The following is a 20421-nucleotide window of genomic DNA, read 5'->3' on the forward strand; positions in this document are numbered from 1 at the left end:
ACTGCTCCCATTCTGGTTCCAGCTACAGGAGGCACAACATCTTGTGCAATAAAGCCTCGATTGTTTCACCATTCTCGTCTCGTAGTAATTGACGGTACAACAATTTATTGCACAAGATTTTAAAAGATGGACTTCCTAATCAAGCCTGAACTCCTGCAGCTGAGCCCTCACGCAGCCAATGCCACGTCCGCCTTCGAGCACTGGCTAGCCTGCTTCGAAGGCTACCTCAGAGCAGTCACTGAAGAACTCTCGGACCCACAGAAACTTCAAGTCCTCTACTCATGGGTGAGCCCTGAAATTTTTCCCCTCATCCGGGATGCGCCCACCTACACAGAAGCGATGACGCTCCTAAAGGGACATTACATTAAGTCAGTGAATCAAGTGGCACCTCCTGGCCACGAGACGGCAACTCCCGGGCGAGACTGGATGATTTCTTGCGGGCCCTACAGATTCTCGGTAGGAACTGTGACTACCAGGCAGTTTCGGCAGTCCAACACACCAAACTATTAATCAGAGATGGTTACGTCACGGGCATGAAGTTTACGTACATTCGCCAGCGACTATTGGAAGGGGGTACGCTCAATCTTGCAGAGACTAGGCAGCTTGCAAATTCACTAGAAGTGGCCTCCTGTAATCTGCAGTCCTACACCCCCGACCGCGCGGCACCCTCGTGGGCATCGTGGGCCCCACCAGCTGCCAACTTGACCTCACCGCAAGCCTGCGCCGTGCAGCAGCCGGCCACCTCCGGGGGGCCCAAGTGTTATTTTTGTGGACTGAGCAAATACCCCAGGCAGTGCTGCCCAGTGCGGAGCGCGACCTGGAATGGGTGTGGGAAGAAGGGACACATTGTTTCCGTTTGCCAGGCCCGGTCGGTCGCCGCTGTTTCCAGGGCCGGCATTTCTACACCTCCCACGTGTGATCCAGGGGCACCACCATCTTCTCCACCACAAGCCACGTGCAGCCTGTGGGCACCACCATCTTTGATGCTGCCCGCCATGTGAGCCCCGTGGGCGCCGCCATCGTGGACCGCGCCTCAGGACCCCTGCTTGTCGGGCCTTTCGCTGCCCGCTGATACCTCCACCACCGTTGATCAGCCCGGGACCTCCCAACATCCTTCGCAGCTCGCCTCCATCACCCTGGATCAGTCTCGGCCCCACAACCTCGCGACCGCTACAACGATGGTGAAGATCAACGGGCACGAGACGACCTGCCTCTTTGACACCGGGACCACAGAGAGTTCCATCCATCCTGTTGCGGTAAGGCGCTGCTCCCTCCCAGTACATCCCATCACCCAGAAAATCTCCCTGGCCTCCGGATCTCATTCCGTGCAAATGCGGGGGTATTGTGCCCCGACCCTCGCTGTTCAGGGCGTCGAGTTCAGCAACTTCAGGCTCTATGTCCTCCCCCATCTCTGCGCTACCCTGTTACTAGATCTTGATTTTCAATGCCACCTCCAAAGCCTCCCTTTGAAATTCGGCGGACCCCTGCCCACCCCCCTCACCGTCTGTGGCCTCGCAACCCTTAAGGTTGATCCACCCTCACTGTTTACAAACCTCACCCCGGACTGCAAGCCCGCCGCCACTAAGAGCAGACGGTACAGTGCGCAGGACAGAACCTTTATCAAGTCGGAGGTCCAAAGGCTTCTGTGGCAGGGGATCATTGAGGCCAGCAATAGCCCCTGGAGAGCTCAAGTGGTGGTAGTGAAGACTGAGGAGAAGCACAGGATGGTCATTGACTACAGTCAGACCATCAACCGGTTCACGCAGCTTAACGCGTACCCCCTCCCACGCATATCTGACATGGTCAATTAGATTGCGCAGTATCGAGTCTTTTCCACAGTGGACTTGAAGTCCGCATACCACCAGCTCCCCATCCGCCCGGAGGACCGCCAATACACTGCCTTCGAAGCAGCTGGTCGCCTCTATCAATTCCTTTTCCCTTCGGCGTCACCAATGGGGTCTCGGTCTTCCAGCGAGAGATGGACCAAATGGTTGACCAGTACGAGCTGCAGGCCACCGTACTTGGATAATGCAACCATCTGTGGCCACGATCAGCAGTACCACGATGCGAACCTCCAAAAATTCCTCCATACCGCCAAACTCCTTAACCTCAGCTACAATAAGGAGAAATGTGTGTTCCGCACCAACCGCTTAGCCATCCTTGGCTACGTAGTGGAAAATGGAGTCCTAGGGCCCGACCCCGACTGCATGCGCCCTTGCCTGGAACTCCCTCTCCCCCACTGCCCCAAAACAATGCCTGGGGTTTTTCCTCGTATTACGCCCAGTGGGTCCCCAATTATGCGGACAAGGCCCGCCCACTCATCACGTCCACAGTTTTTCCCCTGACGGCTGAGGCCCGCCAGGCCTTCAACCACATCAAGGCGGACATCACCAAGGCCACGATGCACACGGTCGACGAGACCCTCCCCTTTCAGGTGGAAAGCGATGCATCAGACGTAGCTCTGGCCGCCAACTTCATCCAGGCAGGCAAACCCGTGGCTTTCTTTTCCCGCACCCTCCATGCCTCCGAAATTCGGCACTCCTCTGTCGAAAAGGAGGCCCAAGCCATTGTGGAAGCCGTGCGACATTGGAGGCATTACCTGGCCGACAGGAGATTCACTCTACTCACTGACCAACGGTCGGTTGCCTTCATGTTTAACAATACGCAGCGGGGCAAGATCAAAAATGACAAGATCTTGAGGTGGAGGATCGCGCTCTCCATCTATAACTGTGAGATCGTGTATCGCTCAGGGAAGCTCAATGAGCCCCCTGATGCCCTATCCCATGGTACATGTGCCAGCGCACGAGTGGACTGACTCCGGGCTCTCTACTATGACCTCTGCCACCCGGGGGTCACCTGGTTCTTCCATTTTGTCAAGGCCCGCAACCTCCGCTACTCCATTGAGGAGGTCAGGACCATAACCAGAGACTGCCACGTCTGCGCAGAGTACAAGCCGCACTTCTACCTGCCCGATAGAGCACACCTGGTGAAGGCCTCCACCCCTTTGAGCACCTGAGCATGGACTTCAAAGGGTCCCTCCCCTCCACCGACCGCAACGTCTTCTTCCTCAACGTAATTGACGAGTACTCCCGATTCCCTTTCGCGATCCCCTGCCCCAACATGACTTCTGCCACAGTCATCAAAGCCCTGCACAGCATCTTCACTCTGTTTGGTTTTCCCACCTACATCTACAGCAATCAGAGCTGCGTCAGTTCCTGCTCAGCAAGGGCATCGCCTCGAGCAGGATGGCCAGCTACAACCCCCGGGGAAACGGGCTGCTGGAGAGCGAGAACAGGACAGACTAGAAGGCCGTCCTACTGGCTCTTCGGTCTAGAAATCTCCCGGTCTCCCGCTGGCAGGAGGTTCTCCCCGACGTGCTCCACTCCATCCGGTCACTCCTGTGCACCGCCACTAATGAGACCCCTCACAAATGTATGTTTGCCTTCCCCAGGAAGTCCACCTCCGGGGTCTCACTCCCAACATGGCTGACAGTTCCTGGACCTGTCCTCCTCCGGAAGCATGTGCGGAGCAATAAATCAGATCCCTTGGTTGCGAAGGTCCACCTCCTCCATGCAAACCCGCAATACGCGTACGTGGCACACCCCGACGGCGACAGGACACAGTCTCCCTCCGGGACCTGGCACCCGCTGGGTCCCCACCCACAACCCCCGATCTGATACCGCACCGCAACCCCCCCCCAACTCCCCCCTCCCCCCCCCCCCAGTTGCTTCATTACCCCTGCGCCACCCACCTCCCACAGCGAACCTCACCGCAGCCCCCACCCCAGCAGTATCCGTCCCCTCACTGGATCCACTAAGGGGTGACAAAGTGGATGACAACACGCTCCCGGAGTCCACGCCGGCGCCCACACCACCACCAGGACCGAGGCGATCGCAGCGGAGGGTCAGAGCCCCCGACAGACTCAATCTGTAATGTTTTCTTCACCCCCGCCGGACTTCTTTTTAAACAGGGGGTGAATGTGGTAAACACCACTCGTAACACATTGCATGTATTACGGTACTGCCCATGTATTACAGGTACCATGGTAAATCGCTGCATGCTGGCTCCTCCCAGCAGGCACTGTATAAAAGTGTGTGCTCTCCTGCGCTGCTCCCTTTCTGGTTCCAGCTACAGGAGGCACAACATCTTGTGCAATAAAGCCTCAAATGTTTCACCATTCTCGTCTCGTAGTAATTGACGGTACATCAAAGGTGAAGGAGCAGTTATTATCATCAAACAAAGTGACTCATTATGACCCCGAGAGAACTAGTGTTCATATGTGATGCCTCTCCATATGGGTTAGATGTAGTCCTTTCCCATTGATGGGACATAGGCACAGAGACAGCTACATAGCATATGCATCCAGAACCTTGGCAAATGAGGAAAGACACTATTCTCAGAATAAAACGGAAAGATTATCTGTAAATTATGGGGTGAAGAAATTCCACCCATTTATCTACGGCCAACATTTTACAATCATAACAGACCGTATACCATTGCTGGGCCTTTTCAAAGAGGATAAAGCGATTCCCATAATCACCTCGGCTTGCATCCAACTTTGGGCATTATTGTTAGCACCCTACGATACTCTCTCGAGCACTGTCCAGGAACACACATTTTGCTGCTCACAAGCTTGACCCCTATTCTGGTATTGGAAGAAGTCATCATGGCCTTGAACTTCCTGGATACCTTGCCAGTATTCGCGAAGTGGACTCAAGCGTGGACCCAGAAGGACTCACACTGGCAAAATTGTGCCATGTGATCCCCCGTGATGAAATATGAGGATACCCCACAGATGAGCGGAATGTAGAAGGTGGCATCATCCTGTGGGGAGCCCATGTAGTCATACCCCGCCCAGGTCGGCGCTCAATCCTGGGGTGTCCAAAATCAAAATGCTTGCAAACAGCTATGCCTGGCGGCTGAAGTTTGATACAGACATCAATTATCCGGTGAAGCAGTGTTCCTCATGCCTGGAGAACCAGAAGCTCCCACCTTCAGCCTCTTTGAACCCATGGGAATGGCCAGGAAGACCATGGACTTCGCTGATCCATTCTATTATGGCTTATTCCCACTCAAAATGGTTAGAAATACATCTTTCATCCTCCACAACTTCTCATGCAACAATAGAAAAGCTCCAGCTTAATTTTTGTACCCATGGCATGTCAGGGATCCTTGTATCTGACAGTGGTACCCCTTTACCAGTGAAGAATTTCAGGCATTTGTTTACTCAAACAGCACTGACCACATCTGAATGGCAATGTGCCATCCATCGTCTAATGGCATGTCCGAAAGGACAGTTTAAACATCCAAAACTGGATTGAGTAAACAGCCTTCTGGTTCCCTGGATACAAAATTGACCCGTCCTTGTTTGATTATAGAACCACGCCACACACAATATCTGGAGTCACACCACCGGAATTGTTAATGGGATGATTGTGCAACAGGCTCAGCCTGCTGTTTCCCATCTTTTGGGTTGGGGGTGAGGGGGGAATGGAATAGGTGGAGTCAAAGCAGCAGACCCAATAAAAGGGAACTACGACCTCAGAAGACCCAAAAGGACCTTCAGAACAAGAGGTGCCTTCTATGTGCAGAACTATGGAGATGGCTCCCAATGAATCCTGCGAGTCATGCTGGACAAGACTGGTCCAGTTTCTTACAAAGTCTAAGTCCAAGTGAAGACAATGAAAAATCACCTGGACCGCCCTAGAAGCCGGAAACCCACTCCAGCGGAGATGATTTCAGCAGAGACGACATCCTTGACGCCCGTTGTGACTACCTCCAGCAAGGGGACTCAGCCGATGGTGGACCCGAGAATCATTCCCCCTGACGATGAAGAATCGGAGTTCGAAATGGAGACTGGGAGGACTGATCCTCTACCGGAGGTCAGCACTGAAGAAGAGTAACAGTCTGTGGCCTTAAACGTTCAAAAAGGAAGGGACAATCAGGCTTTCTTTTCAGTTTAGAATAAACCAGTTTGGCCTTCACTCTGCCCCTCTTAGAACTACTACACGGCCCATTATCCAGACGGCACGCCTCAATTAGCAGAAATAGTTTCTTTATATCTACCCGAACTATTCCTCTTCAAGATATTGAAAACTTTGATCACCCCTTAACCATCTAACTTCTAGGGAATATGACAGTTTGTGAAATCTCTCTTCATAATTTAACCCTTTCAGTCTTTAGATTGGGGTGAATTTACTCCTGCCACGGCCGATCTATCCTTCCAAGGTGCATTTTCGAAAACTACCTGCAGTACTGCAGGTGTGGTCTAACTAGGTCTTTGTATAGCTGAAGCATGACTTCAACCCTGATTATGTACCCGAATTCCCAAGTGTCTTTGGACTTCCACTGTGCTAGAATTTGTTTTTACCTTCAGTGATATACAGTTTGAGCAGAACATTCAGCAACAGAATTCACTTTCAAAGCTAGCATGGTTTTGAATGCAATTTGCACCCAAAACACGGAATACACCCAGGTCACAATAAAATCTGAAAATGCTGGAGAATGTCAGCAGGTCTGGCAGCATTTGGCCATCTCGACTTCTCTGCTCCTCTCACTACAATCCGTCTCCTTCTGAACTTGCTGCACTCCATTCTCTCAGGTCAAACTTTGCCCACCGACAAGGGCGGTGCCAGATCTGCTGAGCTTTTACAGCAATTTCAGTTTTTATTTCAGCTTTCCAGCATCCGCTGTATTTTGCTTTTACACTAGGCACACAAATTGTGTTTAAGAAATATTTGGCTTTAGTTTGTTACATCGTCACCCCCTGCACAAATAGAGTTTTACATCCTGGGAAATGTTTTCCCAAAAATCAGATAACTATTCAAACAAGATATTAAATATCATGAGGACATTACCAGTGCAGTGGATAATGGGGAGCCAATGGATGTGGTATATCTGGATTTCCAGAAAGCTTTTGACAAGGTGCCACACAAAAGGCTGCTGCATAAGATAAAGATGCATGGCATTAAGGGTAAAGTAGTAGCATGGATAGAGGAATGGTTAATTAATAGAAAGCAAAGAGTGGGGATTAATGGGTGCTTCTCTGGTTGGCGATCAGTAGCTAGTGGTGTCCCTCAGGGATCCGTGTTGGGCCCACAATTGTTCACAATCTACAGAGATGATTTGGAGTTGGGGACCAAGGGCAATGTGTCCAAGTTTGCAGATGACACTAAGATGAGTGGTAAAGCGAAAAGTGCAGAGGATACTGGAAGTCTGCAGAGGGATTTGGATAGGTTAAGTGAATGGGCTAGGGTCTGGCAAATGGAATACAATGTTGACAAATGTGAAGTTATCCATTTTGGTAGGAGTAACAGCAAACGAGATTATTATTTAAACAATAAAATATTAAAGCATGCTGCTGTGCAGAGAGACCTGGGTGTTCTCATGCATGAGTCACAGAAAGTTGGTTTACAGGTGCAACAGGTGATTAAGGCGGCAAATGGAATTTTGTCCTTCATTGCTAGAGGGATGGAGTTTAAGACTAGAGAGATTATGCTGCAATTGTATAAGGTGTTAGTGAGGCCACACCTGGAGTATTGTGTTCAGTTTTGGTCTCCTTACTTGAGAAAGGACGTAGTGGTACTGGAGGGTGTGCAGAGGAGATTCACGAGGTTAATCCCAGAGCTGAAGGGGTTGGATTACGAGGAGAGGTTGAGTAGACTGGGACTGTACTCGTTGGAATTTAGAAGGATGAGGGGGGATCTTATCGAAACATTTAAAATTATGAAGGGAATAGATAGGATAGATGCGGGCAGGTTGTTTCCACTGGTGGGTGAAAGCAGAACTAGGGGGCATAGCCTCAAAATAAGGGGAAGTAGATTTAGGACTGAGTTTAGGAGGAACTTCTTCACCCAAAGGGTTATGAATCTATGGAATTCCTTGCCTAGTGAAGCAGTTGAGGCTCCTTCATTAAATGTTTTTAAGGTAAAGATAGATAGTTTTTTGAAGAATAAAGGAATTAAGGGTTATGGTGTTCGGGCCGGAAGGTGGAGCTGAGTCCACAAAAGATCAGCCATGATCTCATTGAATGGCGGAGCAGGCTCGGGGGGCCAGATGGCCTACTCCTGCTCCTAGTTCTCATGTTCTTATGTTCTTATACCTTAATAGATTAGTAACAATGGATTTAGACAAAATTAAACAGAAGAGCCTTAAATTCGTCATTCCTTAGCTATGTTTCACCTCATCAATTTTGTCCAGCCACTCTTTGTTTGATGCCAGTTCAGCCATAAACGCTTGGTGTTTCTGCCATTTCGTGTGAAGATTGCGAGCCTCATCGTAAGAGGTGTCCTGGGCAGTTAACATCTTCTCATTGATCCAAAAAATAAGCTGGAAGCAGAAACAGGTAAAGAGCAATTTCCAGATGCTGTACAAGCATGGAAGACCTCAGCCTAAAAGAATGCAGGATTCTGAAGTCAATCTGACCACCAGTGACAATTGCTAAAACATGTGTTTATTTTTGAGGATTATACTGTGGTTTGACACACAAGAGGTGGACACACTGCCACAGACATGCTAAATGGGCAGCTATTTAATTTAATCCGTGATCATAAGATTCAAGGTCAGAGCCCAGAGAAGACAAAGGCGAAAAAGATTTTTCTTCTTTTCCTCTCTCTCAAAATTATATCACATACACAGCATGAACCTCCGGAGTAAAAATATTTAATGGTATCTTAATCCACTCGGTGGAAAAACCTGGAACAATATCTGCTAAATGCAAGGCAGCTTAGGGATAAGTAACTATAGACAATTGAATCGTCCAGGATGATTCCAGTCAGGATTAGATTCTGGAAATATACAAATATAGTGAGAAGCAATGAATATTGCTGATTTTAATCCTGTTTAGTTGGGTTATATTTTGCAGAGGGATAAGGGCAAATTCTAGCGAGTTTCGATGAAAGGTTCCAGTTCTAATGGAAGGTATGTTTGTTTCTCTTCCCACAGGTACGTGATCTGCTGAGTATTTTCAGTATTTTCTCTTTATACTTCAGAAACTTTGTCTCATTTCGGATGCCTCTTGAAAAATTCAAATTGATACTTTATACCTTCAACCTTCCAAGTTTGGGTAAGCCCCGACAGTGCAAGTGGCGCATGGTTTGCAGAATTCAGTGGGTAGGCTGTTTAGCAACATGTGGAGAGTCATCATAAATGAAATCACAGATGCAAATTTCCAACCTGTCATTCCTCAACATGACGCTTTGCTCTACATATCCACCAGGAATAGGCGAGTTGATGTATGGCACACAGTAGCACAGTGGTTAGCACTGTTGCTTCACAGCACCAGGGACCGGAGTTCGATTCCTGGCGTGGGTGACTGTGCAGAGTCGGCACGTTTTCCCCATGTCGGCGTGGGTTTCCTCCGGGTGCTTCGGTTTCCTCCCACAAGTCCCGAAAAGACGTGCCGTTAGGTGAATTGGACATTCTGAATTCTCCCTCAGTGTCCCAGAATATGCGCCGGAGTGTGGCGACTCGGGGATTTTCACAATAACTTCATTGCTGTGCCTATTTGTGACACTAAAACACTGTTACTATTATTATGAGGAAAGGTTGGACAGGCTAGGCTTACTGGATGTAAGAGGCGACTTGACTGAATTCTTTCGAATTCCAACAGATTTTGACAGGGTGGATGTGGAGAGGATGTTTCCTCTTGGGGAAGGATCTAGAACTAGGGGATCACTGTTTAAAAATAAGGGGTCGTCCATTTAATACAGAGGTGAAAAGACATTTTTTTCTCTAAATGGGTTGTGAGTCTTTGGAATTCTCTTTCTCAAAAGGCAGTGGAAGCAGAGTCTTTGAATGTTTTCAAGGCAGAGGTGGATAAGATTCTTGATTAACAAAGGGGTGAAAGGTTATCGGGGTAAGCAACCATCATCTTACGAATGACAATTCAGGCTCAAGGGGCCAAGCTCCAAGTTTTTATGTTCATATATACTGAGCTCAAATTCAAAGATGTTTGGCTGCCAACGTAAACTTTTAAACAATGACACGGTATTTAAAAATATGATTGCAGTCATTTATGGAAAGCACAAATCTTAAACGAAAATTTATTAGATTAATCAGATTTCAGTCAACACACCTCTTGGCAATTCTGCAAGAAATGTTGAAGATCACGGTTGTCTTTGAGATGTGCTGCCACCTCTTTTGCCCGGTTCCTGTTCTTTTTGTACCTGGATTAACAGCAGAATCACATTACAACCGGAATATTAAAAGGCAGTAGCATCTTTCAACCGTACATCCTGTGAGCTCTGTGCTCCAAACATCCACATTTTACCTTTCATCGATAGATTTGATCTTGCCAAGCACCTTGTCCTTAAAAATATTTCCATCATGAATGAGCTTTTCTCCTCCAATTATTGTCCCAGAGATTTTTTCCTTATTGGCATCCATGGTTGTCACAAAATCCTCTTGTTTCTTGATAGCACCCTCAGCTGCTTCCAGTGTGTTTGGCATTTCAACATGTGCTAAACTGTATTCCTATAGGAAATGTCATAGTTTACACAAAAAGTTATTTTGTAACATTTGTGAATATTTACCATTTTCATTTAGACATTATTTTAGATTTCCTTTTCCTGATTGAACCTCCTGATTGAAGGGACAAAATTATTTGAGGGCACCTGACTGCAGGAGGAGACCCAGAAAAGGAGCCTGAGAATGGAATATCAGCGATCTAGAGTGCAAGGACCAATCCCACCTCCCGGAAACACCGGCCTAGTGTGCGGTCGAAGATGCAGCTCAAGGATCTGGATCATCAGCATCAGCCACGCAAGGACCGACAGAACCCATGACCAGTAACAAGGAGTTTCTTAGGTGGACAATCACACTCGTTAACGTGTCATCGCCGAAGAAGAGATTTTATATGCAAGTTTAGAAACATAGAAACATAGAACACTACAGCGCGCAGTACGGGCACTTCGGCCCTCGATGTTGCGCCGACCTGTGAAACCATCTGAAGCCTATCTGACTATAGAAACATAGAACACTACAGCGCAGTACGAATTAAATTTGTCCTTTCCTTTTGTTCAATTTAAATCTTTTGCTCCTCTGCAAATTATACAATTATGAGGATGATGTGTTACATAATCCCACGTCTTTGCCATTACCACTACATCCCCAACTGGTACAAGGTACGTAAGAACGGTGAGATACATGCCCTGTGTCCTTTCCTCTTGCCCCAGGCTATACACCTGACTGTATGTTTTAATACCTACATTCCACTGACTTTCTTTTCAAAGCTTCTGCTAAATACATGCCCTTCACGAAATGTGCTAATATCAATTAATCAATTCTGCCACAGAGCGGATTGGCATTTTTCAGGTTTAAAGAAAAGGAAATAGCACAACACTGACTTCAGGAGACATATAGGACAAGGTTTTACGTTACCCTACTGGCTAGTTTTTAGGCTAGGGGGAGCCTGAAATTGAAGGGTTTGGTTTCCTGCCGGGTTCCCGCCCGCCCTGACCACACAGCGATTTTGCACTGACATGGGCATGGCCTCGATGGGAAACTCACCTTTTCCCTAATTGAGGCCCTTATGTGTCAAATATTATGGCGGGAAGCGAGGCCGTACCATCTGAAAATTTTAGGAGGTTGAAGCCAAAAAAATTGATGCCTCAAAAGTAAACAGTTGCTTATTCAAATTTTTTTTTTTGAATTATAAATTTTGAGCACCCAGTTCATCTTTTCCAATTAAGGGGTAATTTAGCATGGCCAATGCACCTACCCTGCATATCTTTGGGTTGTGGGGGCGAAACCCACGCAAACACGGGGAGAATGTGCAAACTCCACACGGACAGTGACCCAGAGCCGGGATCGAACCTCGGAGCCGTGATGCAGTAGTGCTAACCACCCTGCTGCCCTACTTATTCAAACCTATAATCAAAGACTGCATCAGAAAATCAAAATAGAATTATTTTCATTTTACTTTCGTTAAGCCTTTTTGTAATTTATTGTTTAGTACCTATTACTAACTGTGGGTGTAAAATAGTCTATGCCAGCAGCATGGAACTGGCACAGAGTGAATCAGCAATCTTCTTGGTATTGAATCATAATTCAAACTCTTTCCTTATCTCACTGGCACTTTTACTTGATCTGAAATTAAAAACCTTGGGCGGAATGTTCCAATATTTCGGCAGAGTGGTGATGAGGGCAGGAAAAGTGGTGTAGGCTGGCGTATCCTATTCTGTATCATTCGGCTTATAGCCAAAAGAAATTGAAGGGGAGGGTCCCACGACGTAACGCTGGCAGAGCCCACCCTGCCTATAACTCAGTTTTTAAAGGCTGCCCCGATGCAAAAAATAAAACTAGACTGCTCCCCACAGACACCCCCTTCCACACAACACACCCACATGCAACACCTCGCCATGCACAACACCTTCTCCCTTCCAACATTCGCCCATGAAATACCCTCCCAACCATCCGAACATTCGCCCCTCCCCAACACTTCCCCCGGCACTGCCTCTGGGATTACCTGAACACTGCCCTGGGGCAGTGGCAGTGATGGTGGCAGGGGCAGTGCCCAGGCATGACCTTCTCCCCCTGAGCAATGCACTCACCAGAAACTCCTCTGGCAGGTTCTGCTCGCCAGGTGCATGTCTTTGGAGATCTGTCATAATCTACACCCCCCCCCCCAATCCCCTTCAATGAAAAGTTTGTGTTGTAGCCAGTTTAATGTTGCTGGTAGGTGCCAGTTTCACCCCCAGAGCCAACCTGTTAATGGTGTTAAGTATCAAAGATTTTTTTAAATCAAATTGTAATTATTGGAACAAAGACTTCTCGTATACATCCAAGTTAAGATCTCAGACGATATAACTCAACTGTGCAAAATAATTAAATACTCAATGGCATGATTAATAAAAAGCAATATATTAAAGGGTGATATTCTGAGGTGATACTCTGCCGAAATAGATTGTCAAGGTATTTCAAAAATGCTAATAATTTGTTCGGCTATCTTTCGTGTTTCTATTGCCCAAATTAATGAATGCTCTCTATACTTAATCTCCTTTGGAATGCAAATAAATCCCACAGTATTCTACTTTGTCTTGTTAGTTGGAAATGAATATAAAGGGTGCACTTGCATGAAAAAAAAATCACATCAGTTCAAAGTTTTGGTTGATATCTGTATGCACTGAGCAAAACAACCCGTTTCCAAGTTCGGAACTCAGTCTGAAATTGGTATGAAACTCACTGGAGGCAAGTTCGTTAACTTTGCTTTGCTTCCAAGTCACGTTGGGCCTTAACATCCTGGGCGGAATTCTCTGTCCCGTGCATGTCACTCCTGTTGTGGCAGGATTCTCCGTCTCACCAGCCAGCCAATGGATTTCCCATTGTGGACAGCCCCATGCCGATGGGAAATCCCTGGGCATGGGTGCACTGCTGGGGCAACGAAGAATCCCGACAGCCAATAACCCAGCCCACAATTTGTATCACATTTGTTTAGCTTCACTGAGCAGCTGAAAGCATTTTACGGTGACACTCAGCTGGTCGCCCTACTGCACGACTGTGGTAGTAACCACTGCTGTATATTAGGGCATGTATGGTAAGGCCCTGTACTACAGGTATGGGGGTGTAGACCCTGCCTGCTGGCTCCGCCCAGTAGGCGGAGTATAAATATGTGTGCCCCCCGTACAGCAGCCATTTCGCCAGCTGCTGTAGGAGGCCACACATCTTAGTGTAATAAAGCCTTAGTTGTGTTCAACTCTCGTCTTTGTGCAATTGATCATGCATCAACGACCTGATAATAGTCAAGTACCTGATTGCTGAGGATGCCATCCGCTTGCTTGCTGTCCCTGAGGAACTGCTGATATCCATGAGACTGAGAAAGAAGACCCTTTCTGTTTTCCCACATCTGATGAAGCTCATTCCAGCCAGTGTCCAGTCCTTTCAAGCGCTGCTCTAACATTTGAAACTGTGGGTCTGTTTCTTCCTGTGTTATTATTTTTCCAGTGTCCCTGATCTTCTGGTAGTCTTCCTCATTGCGATCTATCTCACTTTTTATGGCATTGTGTTGCCTGAGGAGAGTTTCTGCTTCAGACAAGGAGTTTGGCTCATCTTCAGAAGCAATAGCTTTTTGGGATTTGGACAGCCACAGCTGAAAGTCGTCTAAATCTTGCAGGAATTTCTGCAGCTTGCTCGCCTCCCCAAGTGACTCCTCACGATTTTGAAGAGTGCATTTTAGTTCATCCCAAACATCATTGATCTCCTTAAGCCTATTCAAGATATCTGTGGCATGAGTAGGATGCTGATCTGCTAATGCATGGGCCTCCTTTTGCAGCTCTGGGAGTCTTGATTCAATGGCAGCTAGATCTCTCTCTATTCCACATAACTTGCGTTGAATGGCCAGAACACCGACTAAGTCTTTTTCCAAATCCTGAGTTGATTCAATAAGTTTGGTTTTCTCACTGATCCAGACTTTGGTCTCGTCACACTCGAGGTAATAATTCTGAAGACTTAATGCTGAGTGCACATCGTTCTTTTTCATCCTTACCAACCTCTGGAACATCAACCATCTGCAAATTGCATCAAGGTTACTATTGCACATAAACATGCATCTCAAACTGAATCCAAATTTTACCACTGGTTAGCAAATCTCACAAAAATTAAAAGAGGAAATGTTACCATAAATAACTTTGTTAAAGCAATAAACCAAAATATTTTCATAAACTCTTTGGTTTCAGTATTAGGTGGGGATTATTATTTATGGCAATGCCAATATAGCCATTTTACACAGGAGCAAGCACTCCCCATACCAACTTTGCACAGGGTAGTATCATAGTTCAGGAGAAGATCTCTAGGAAAATAAAGAGAGCAACACTTGGGAAGTGACAGGAGTGCTAGATGATTGAATGATATGATGCTGTAACAGAGAGTTACAAAAGATGGGGTTCAGCCTTTGTTCATTGTTAAATTTGGAATCTTGATTGAGGAACGGGGTACAAGGGGCTGAGGAAAGACAATGGGCAGAATTCTCCCAAAAAAGTGTCATTTGGGGCTTGAAAACCAGTGTACTAGCATGATTCTGATCGCAATCTTCCCACACCTAATTTCTTGGAAGGGGGTGTGTTTTGCACTGGCAATGAGAAGGGAAGGGCCTAAACACGCCAGCAAGCTTGCCTTCAAAGATTGTGGTGTCCTTTTTAAAGGGTGCCTGGATTTCAACTTTAAGTTGTCATAGGGAGTGACAAGGTATTGGAGGTGTTGGCAGGCTTAAAAATGGACAAATATCCAGGTCCGGATGAATTATGTCCCAGGATGCTGGGGGAGGCGAAGGAATTGCAGGGGCTTGGACCTAAGTTTCTAATTCCTCTCTGGCCACGGGTGAGGCACCAGAGGGCTGGAGAACAGCTAATATAGTCTCACTATTTAAGAAAGATTTTAGGTATAAGCCAGGGAACTATAGACCAGTGAGTCTCATGTCAGTGGTAGGGAAACTATTGGAGAAAATTCAGGAGGAAACGAAATGAAATGAAAATTGCTTATTGTCACGAGTTTGATCAGGAATATTCAGCATGGCTTTGTCAGAGGGAGATCATGCCGAACAAATTTGATTGCATTTTTTGAGCATGTGACCAGGTGCATAGATGAGGGTTGTGCAGTTAATGTAGTTTACATGGATTTCAGTAAAGCCTTTAACAAGGTGCCACGTAGGAGGCTTATAAAGAAGGTCAATGCGCATGGGATAGAGTGTAACTTGATAAGGTGGATTCAAAATTGGCTTAGCTGTAGGACACAGAGGGTGATGACAGATGGCTGCTTTACTGACTGGAAACCAGTGTCCTGTGGTATACCACAGGACCTGTGCTGGGTCCCCTAATATTTATCATTTATATAAATGACATAGGTGACTATGTGGAGGGTAGGATCGGTAAGTTTGCGGATGACACAAAGATTGGCCAGGTGGTTAATGGTGAGGTTGAGTATCTTAGGTTACAGGAAGATATAGACAGGATGGTCAAATGGGCAGAAAATTGGTAGATGGAATTTAACACTGAAAAGTGAGAGGTGACGTGACAAGGAAATATTCAATGAATGACCTGACACTGGGAAGTTCTGAGGAATAAAGGGACCTCAGCGTGTTTGTCCATAGATATCTAAAGGCAGAAGGGCAGGTTAATAAGGTGGCGAAAAAGGCATATGGGACACTTGCCTACATCAATCCAGGCAAAGGTTATAAAAGCAGGGAGGTCATGTTGGAGTTATGTCGAACTTTGCTGAGGCCACAGCTGGAGTAATGCTGGAGCAATTCTGGTTGCCACATTATAGGAAAGATGTGATTGCACTGGAGGGGGAGCAGAGGCATTTCACCAGGATGTTTCCTGGGATGGAACATTTAAGTTATGAACAGATGGATAGGCTTGGGTCGTTTTCGCTGGAACAGAGAAGACTGAGGGGCAACCTGATCGAGATGTACAAGATTATCAGGGGCATGGACAGGGTGGATAGGGAAGCAGCTGTTCCCCTTAGTTGAACGGTCAGCTACAAGGGGACACAAGTTCAAGGCAAGTGGCAGGAGGTTTGGGGTGTTTGGGGGGGGGGGGGGGGGGGGGGGGGATGAGGAAAATTATGCAGAGGGTGGTGAGGGTCTGGAGTGCACTGCCTGGTAGGGTGGTAGAGGAGGGTTGCCTCACGTCCTTTAAAAAGCATATGGCTGAACACTTGGCATATCATAACATTCAAGGCTATGGGCCAAGTGCTGGCAAATGGGATTAGGTAGGTAGGTCTTTCATGTGTCAGTGCAGACTCAATGGACCGAAGGGCCTTTTCTGCACTGTATTATTCTACATAGAAGACTATAAAGATTATTCTGTCCCAATTAAGGAGAGAATTATCTACATGGTTGTGCATTCTCTTGCGAAATGCTCAAGCAAGTAAGGCGACTATAAAAATCTAATATATGGCTAAATTGCCCCTCAATGTCCAAAGTTTGGTTGGGGTTTTGAGGATGGGGCGGAGAAGTGGGCATAGTTGGCTGCTCTTTCAGAGGGACGTGCAGACTCGATGGGCCGAGTGGCCTCCAATGATTCTATGACCTGATTGTCCATTGGGAAAGGGTATCAACTCCTGATCGAAGATTTGAGCTCTGTCATTCAGTGGTTCAGTCACGTGTTGAATTTTGGAGCACTTCATGTAACAGTTGCAGCGTGGCAAAAAAGATGTTGTCACCCATCAACTTACTGTACAAGAGCGTCAACACAAACATAGAATTTATAGAGATGAGCCAATCTGCCTAACTGGTCTACGCTAACTTCTCTGCCCCACATAAGTCACCGGCCAGCTAAAGGGGAACATGTTTGAATCAGGAGACAGAAAGGACAGATTTAAATTGTGTTTACATTGAATGCAAATGACTGCCTCCACACAATGAAAATTCAAGTGATTATGATTTGAAAGCGGATGCCTATAATCTATGTCAAGAATGTTGCTGAAAAAAGAAACAAGCTATTGACGCTTTCATCTTGCACTCATCACGACATGTGCAAGAATACCAATAGGAAAGGCATCCAATAGGGGCTGGTTTAGCACAGAGCTAAATCGCTGGCTTTGCAAGCAGGCCAGCAGCTGGTTCAATTCCCGTACCAGCCTCCCCGAACAGGCGCTGGAATGTGGCGACTAGGGACTTTTCACAGTAACTTCATTTGAAGCCTACTTGTGACAATAAGCGATTTTCATTTAATTTTCATTTTTTCATTTCAATATTTGTAACCATTCTTGGGGCTTCATAATAGTTTCTTACAAATGGTTCAAGTACAAAGCAGTTGTTTTGCTAGAAGTTGTGACAGGGAAAGAGAAAGGGTCGAGATAAAAAAACATTGACACAAGAAAAAGAATGATCAAACCTTCTGAAAAAATTGACTCCACTGCAGAAAAATGTCCTTTTAGTGTCCTACAGTATTGGGAGCAATTCACCGGCCATGTTGCACCTGGTGCAAATCTTGCTAAGCCGGCAGAATTCCGGGGGGGAGCCTGAAATAGGATTTACGCCAGGCACCAAAGAGTGTGCAATGCTCCCGGCCCGCTCCAGCTGACGTGATCGGGTACATGTGCTCGCTGGGTGTGAACTAGACTAACATAATAAAAGGATAATTTAAATATTCAAAATCTGCTTTGTGCCGAACTTTCCAGGCTCCTGCTTTTTTCCCCACCCGCCGGTGCTCAAGTATGTTTGTATGTTTACAGTAGGAAAGAGCAAAATACAGGGTAAATGAGAAGAACAGATGGAATTCTAACTTCCAAGAGATCAGAGAGCCATTTTTAAAGGGCTTCCAATCTGAAGGTAACGGCAATGGCCCCCACCTCCCAACATTGCTGGCACTGGGACTTCACTGCTCCCCCTCCCACCATCATCAGCATCGAAGCTTCAGGGCACTTCCCTGCCATGTCCCTGACCACCCAGGAGCAACAATGGTCTCCAAGGTCATCATGTCTGGTTTCCATTTGTGGAGATCAGTGGAGAATCGTGCCGGCTTCACGTTGTGCTAGCGGGTGGGAGAATTGCAGGAGCAGGAAGAATCCGGCTCAAAACAGATCCTGCCTATTGAACTGAAGATTTAAATATGCTAATCTGGTTCATGCTCAGCGAGGCCATTAACCAGATTACGTCTGCTAGGAGGTCTTGGAAACATCGTGAACTTTTTGGTGCTTGCCAAAAATCTCATTTCAGGGGTTACAAGAGCGAAATATTATGAAATTGGGTCCAGAAATGAGATCGAAGATGTAGCAGGCAATTTGGGGGTTAAACAGGCTGAGGAAAAACTTCTAGCATGGAGTCAGAAGAATGCACCCACACCTGCCCTGAGTTACATGGTCTCATTCAGACTTAAACTCATTCGTGGGAATACAAAGGCTTTCCCCTGTTCAGCAAGGGTGATTCACTGGAGATCCATTGTCTTTCAGGACACTCCTATCTGACCAGCTATTAGCCCATTACAGAGTCTGATAGTCTCTTGGTCAATCAATGGGAGGTTAGTTGCATATCAATAGCAAGGCTCTGTTTTTTTGTATAAATGGGAGTGGGAAATCAAACAGCCAAGATAAAACTGATGGGCTCAAGTCTGGGCACCCCAGGAGAGAGCCTTTGTTTGAGGTGCTGGGTGGAGCTCAGAGAGGGGGAAAGAATCCTGTTTTGAAGGATTTGAAAATCCACGAGCGAGGTGATAAAAAAAAATTGTCCCAGAGACTGGCTTTCGAAAAGGGTTCTAAAGGAACTTGGCTAACAGCAGAAAATTGCTTCATAAATGCAAGATCATCTTTGCCTTCCTATGTAAGTAGAAAGAGAGCTGTATGTTCATTTGAAGTGCTGTTTAATGCGAACTCGTGTGTTAAGGTTAAAAAAATACATGTAACCTGTTGTTAGGATTGAAGTTTAAATATTGTTTTTCTTTAATTTCAATAGGGTTTGTTTATAAAATGACCACGCCCTATTTCTTATCATATCACTCCTCTAACGAATCGATCTTTCTGCACCGCTTAAAAGCTTATAGTTCTGCTCCAATCTCTTAGCTACAGTTAGCTACAGGGCTCACCTGGTATTTTCATTACATAGCGGGATTTGGGCCAGACGAAATGTGGCCAGAAAATCGCCCTCAACCTAACAAGGCTGTTCACTTCATGAAATGAATTGAGGCTTAATTAAGAAATGTAAACAGGAAATGGGTATATCCAGTGAGGGGATCTGGATGGAAACTGGAAATAGTCTCCGATTGGATCCTTAGCGAGAAATGACCAGCATATTTCTCTCATCTGCTTCCAAGCTTCTGAATGTTCTTTTGAAGATCAACAAAACACCAGTGAATTCTGCCCACTATGTGTGGTGAATGACAAGAAATTAGGAGTGTACCTGATGTTCACGCGATCCTGACATTCTTTAACTTTTTGGGTACTGGGGTGTCCACTCTCCACCAGGTGGTTAGCTGCACGGTTTACTTCAGAGATCCGAGATTCTAAATTATTCATCTCCTGTTCCAGCGTTTCAAACCTAAGCACAAAGATAATGTCAATTATAACGTACATTTGAAAATCGCAATGAAGAAGATGTTTAATATATATTGCCTATTCGTTATGATTTATTGCTAAGGTGATGAGCAACTTGAAGCAACTAATTGCTTAATATACTGTTCACCATGCAGCAACAATGTTTGTCTTATTTAATCACAAAACACTGAAATCAATGTGATGCAGTAACGTCAAAGCTGTAATGCTGTTTTGGAGTTCTGATAATATTACAAACTATTCAAATATCCTCCTTACAAGTTTTTAATACAATTTAAGCCTGGGGTGAAATTACTGGCTTGTAAATGCTCTGTCGATGTCTGACTTATTTGTTTTGTATCTTGGGGGCAATGAACATTTGAGTAACTTTGGCTAAACCTACAGTTGGAACTGTTCCCCCTCCTGTTAATCAAAGACCCATGATATAACATCATATAA

General features: G+C 46.2%; 1 protein-coding gene across 3 annotated transcripts in view; it reads right to left on the reverse strand.

Moving 5' to 3' along the window:
- The window catches only part of LOC119957194 (spectrin beta chain, non-erythrocytic 1-like), a 277530-nt gene that overhangs the window by 143954 nt on the left and 113155 nt on the right, over positions 1–20421 (reverse strand). For all 3 annotated transcript variants that reach the window (XM_038785009.1, XM_038785026.1, XM_038785016.1), the window contains 5 exons: positions 19832–19969; positions 13748–14504; positions 10271–10473; positions 10076–10166; positions 8182–8328 (listed from right to left, as the gene is read on the reverse strand). In XM_038785009.1, the coding sequence (XP_038640937.1) occupies positions 8182–8328; positions 10076–10166; positions 10271–10473; positions 13748–14504; positions 19832–19969 (1336 nt within the window). The remainder of the gene's footprint in view (positions 1–8181; positions 8329–10075; positions 10167–10270; positions 10474–13747; positions 14505–19831; positions 19970–20421) is intronic.

This window comes from Scyliorhinus canicula, chromosome 2 (assembly GCF_902713615.1).
Source record: "Scyliorhinus canicula chromosome 2, sScyCan1.1, whole genome shotgun sequence".
NCBI lineage: Eukaryota > Metazoa > Chordata > Chondrichthyes > Carcharhiniformes > Scyliorhinidae > Scyliorhinus > Scyliorhinus canicula.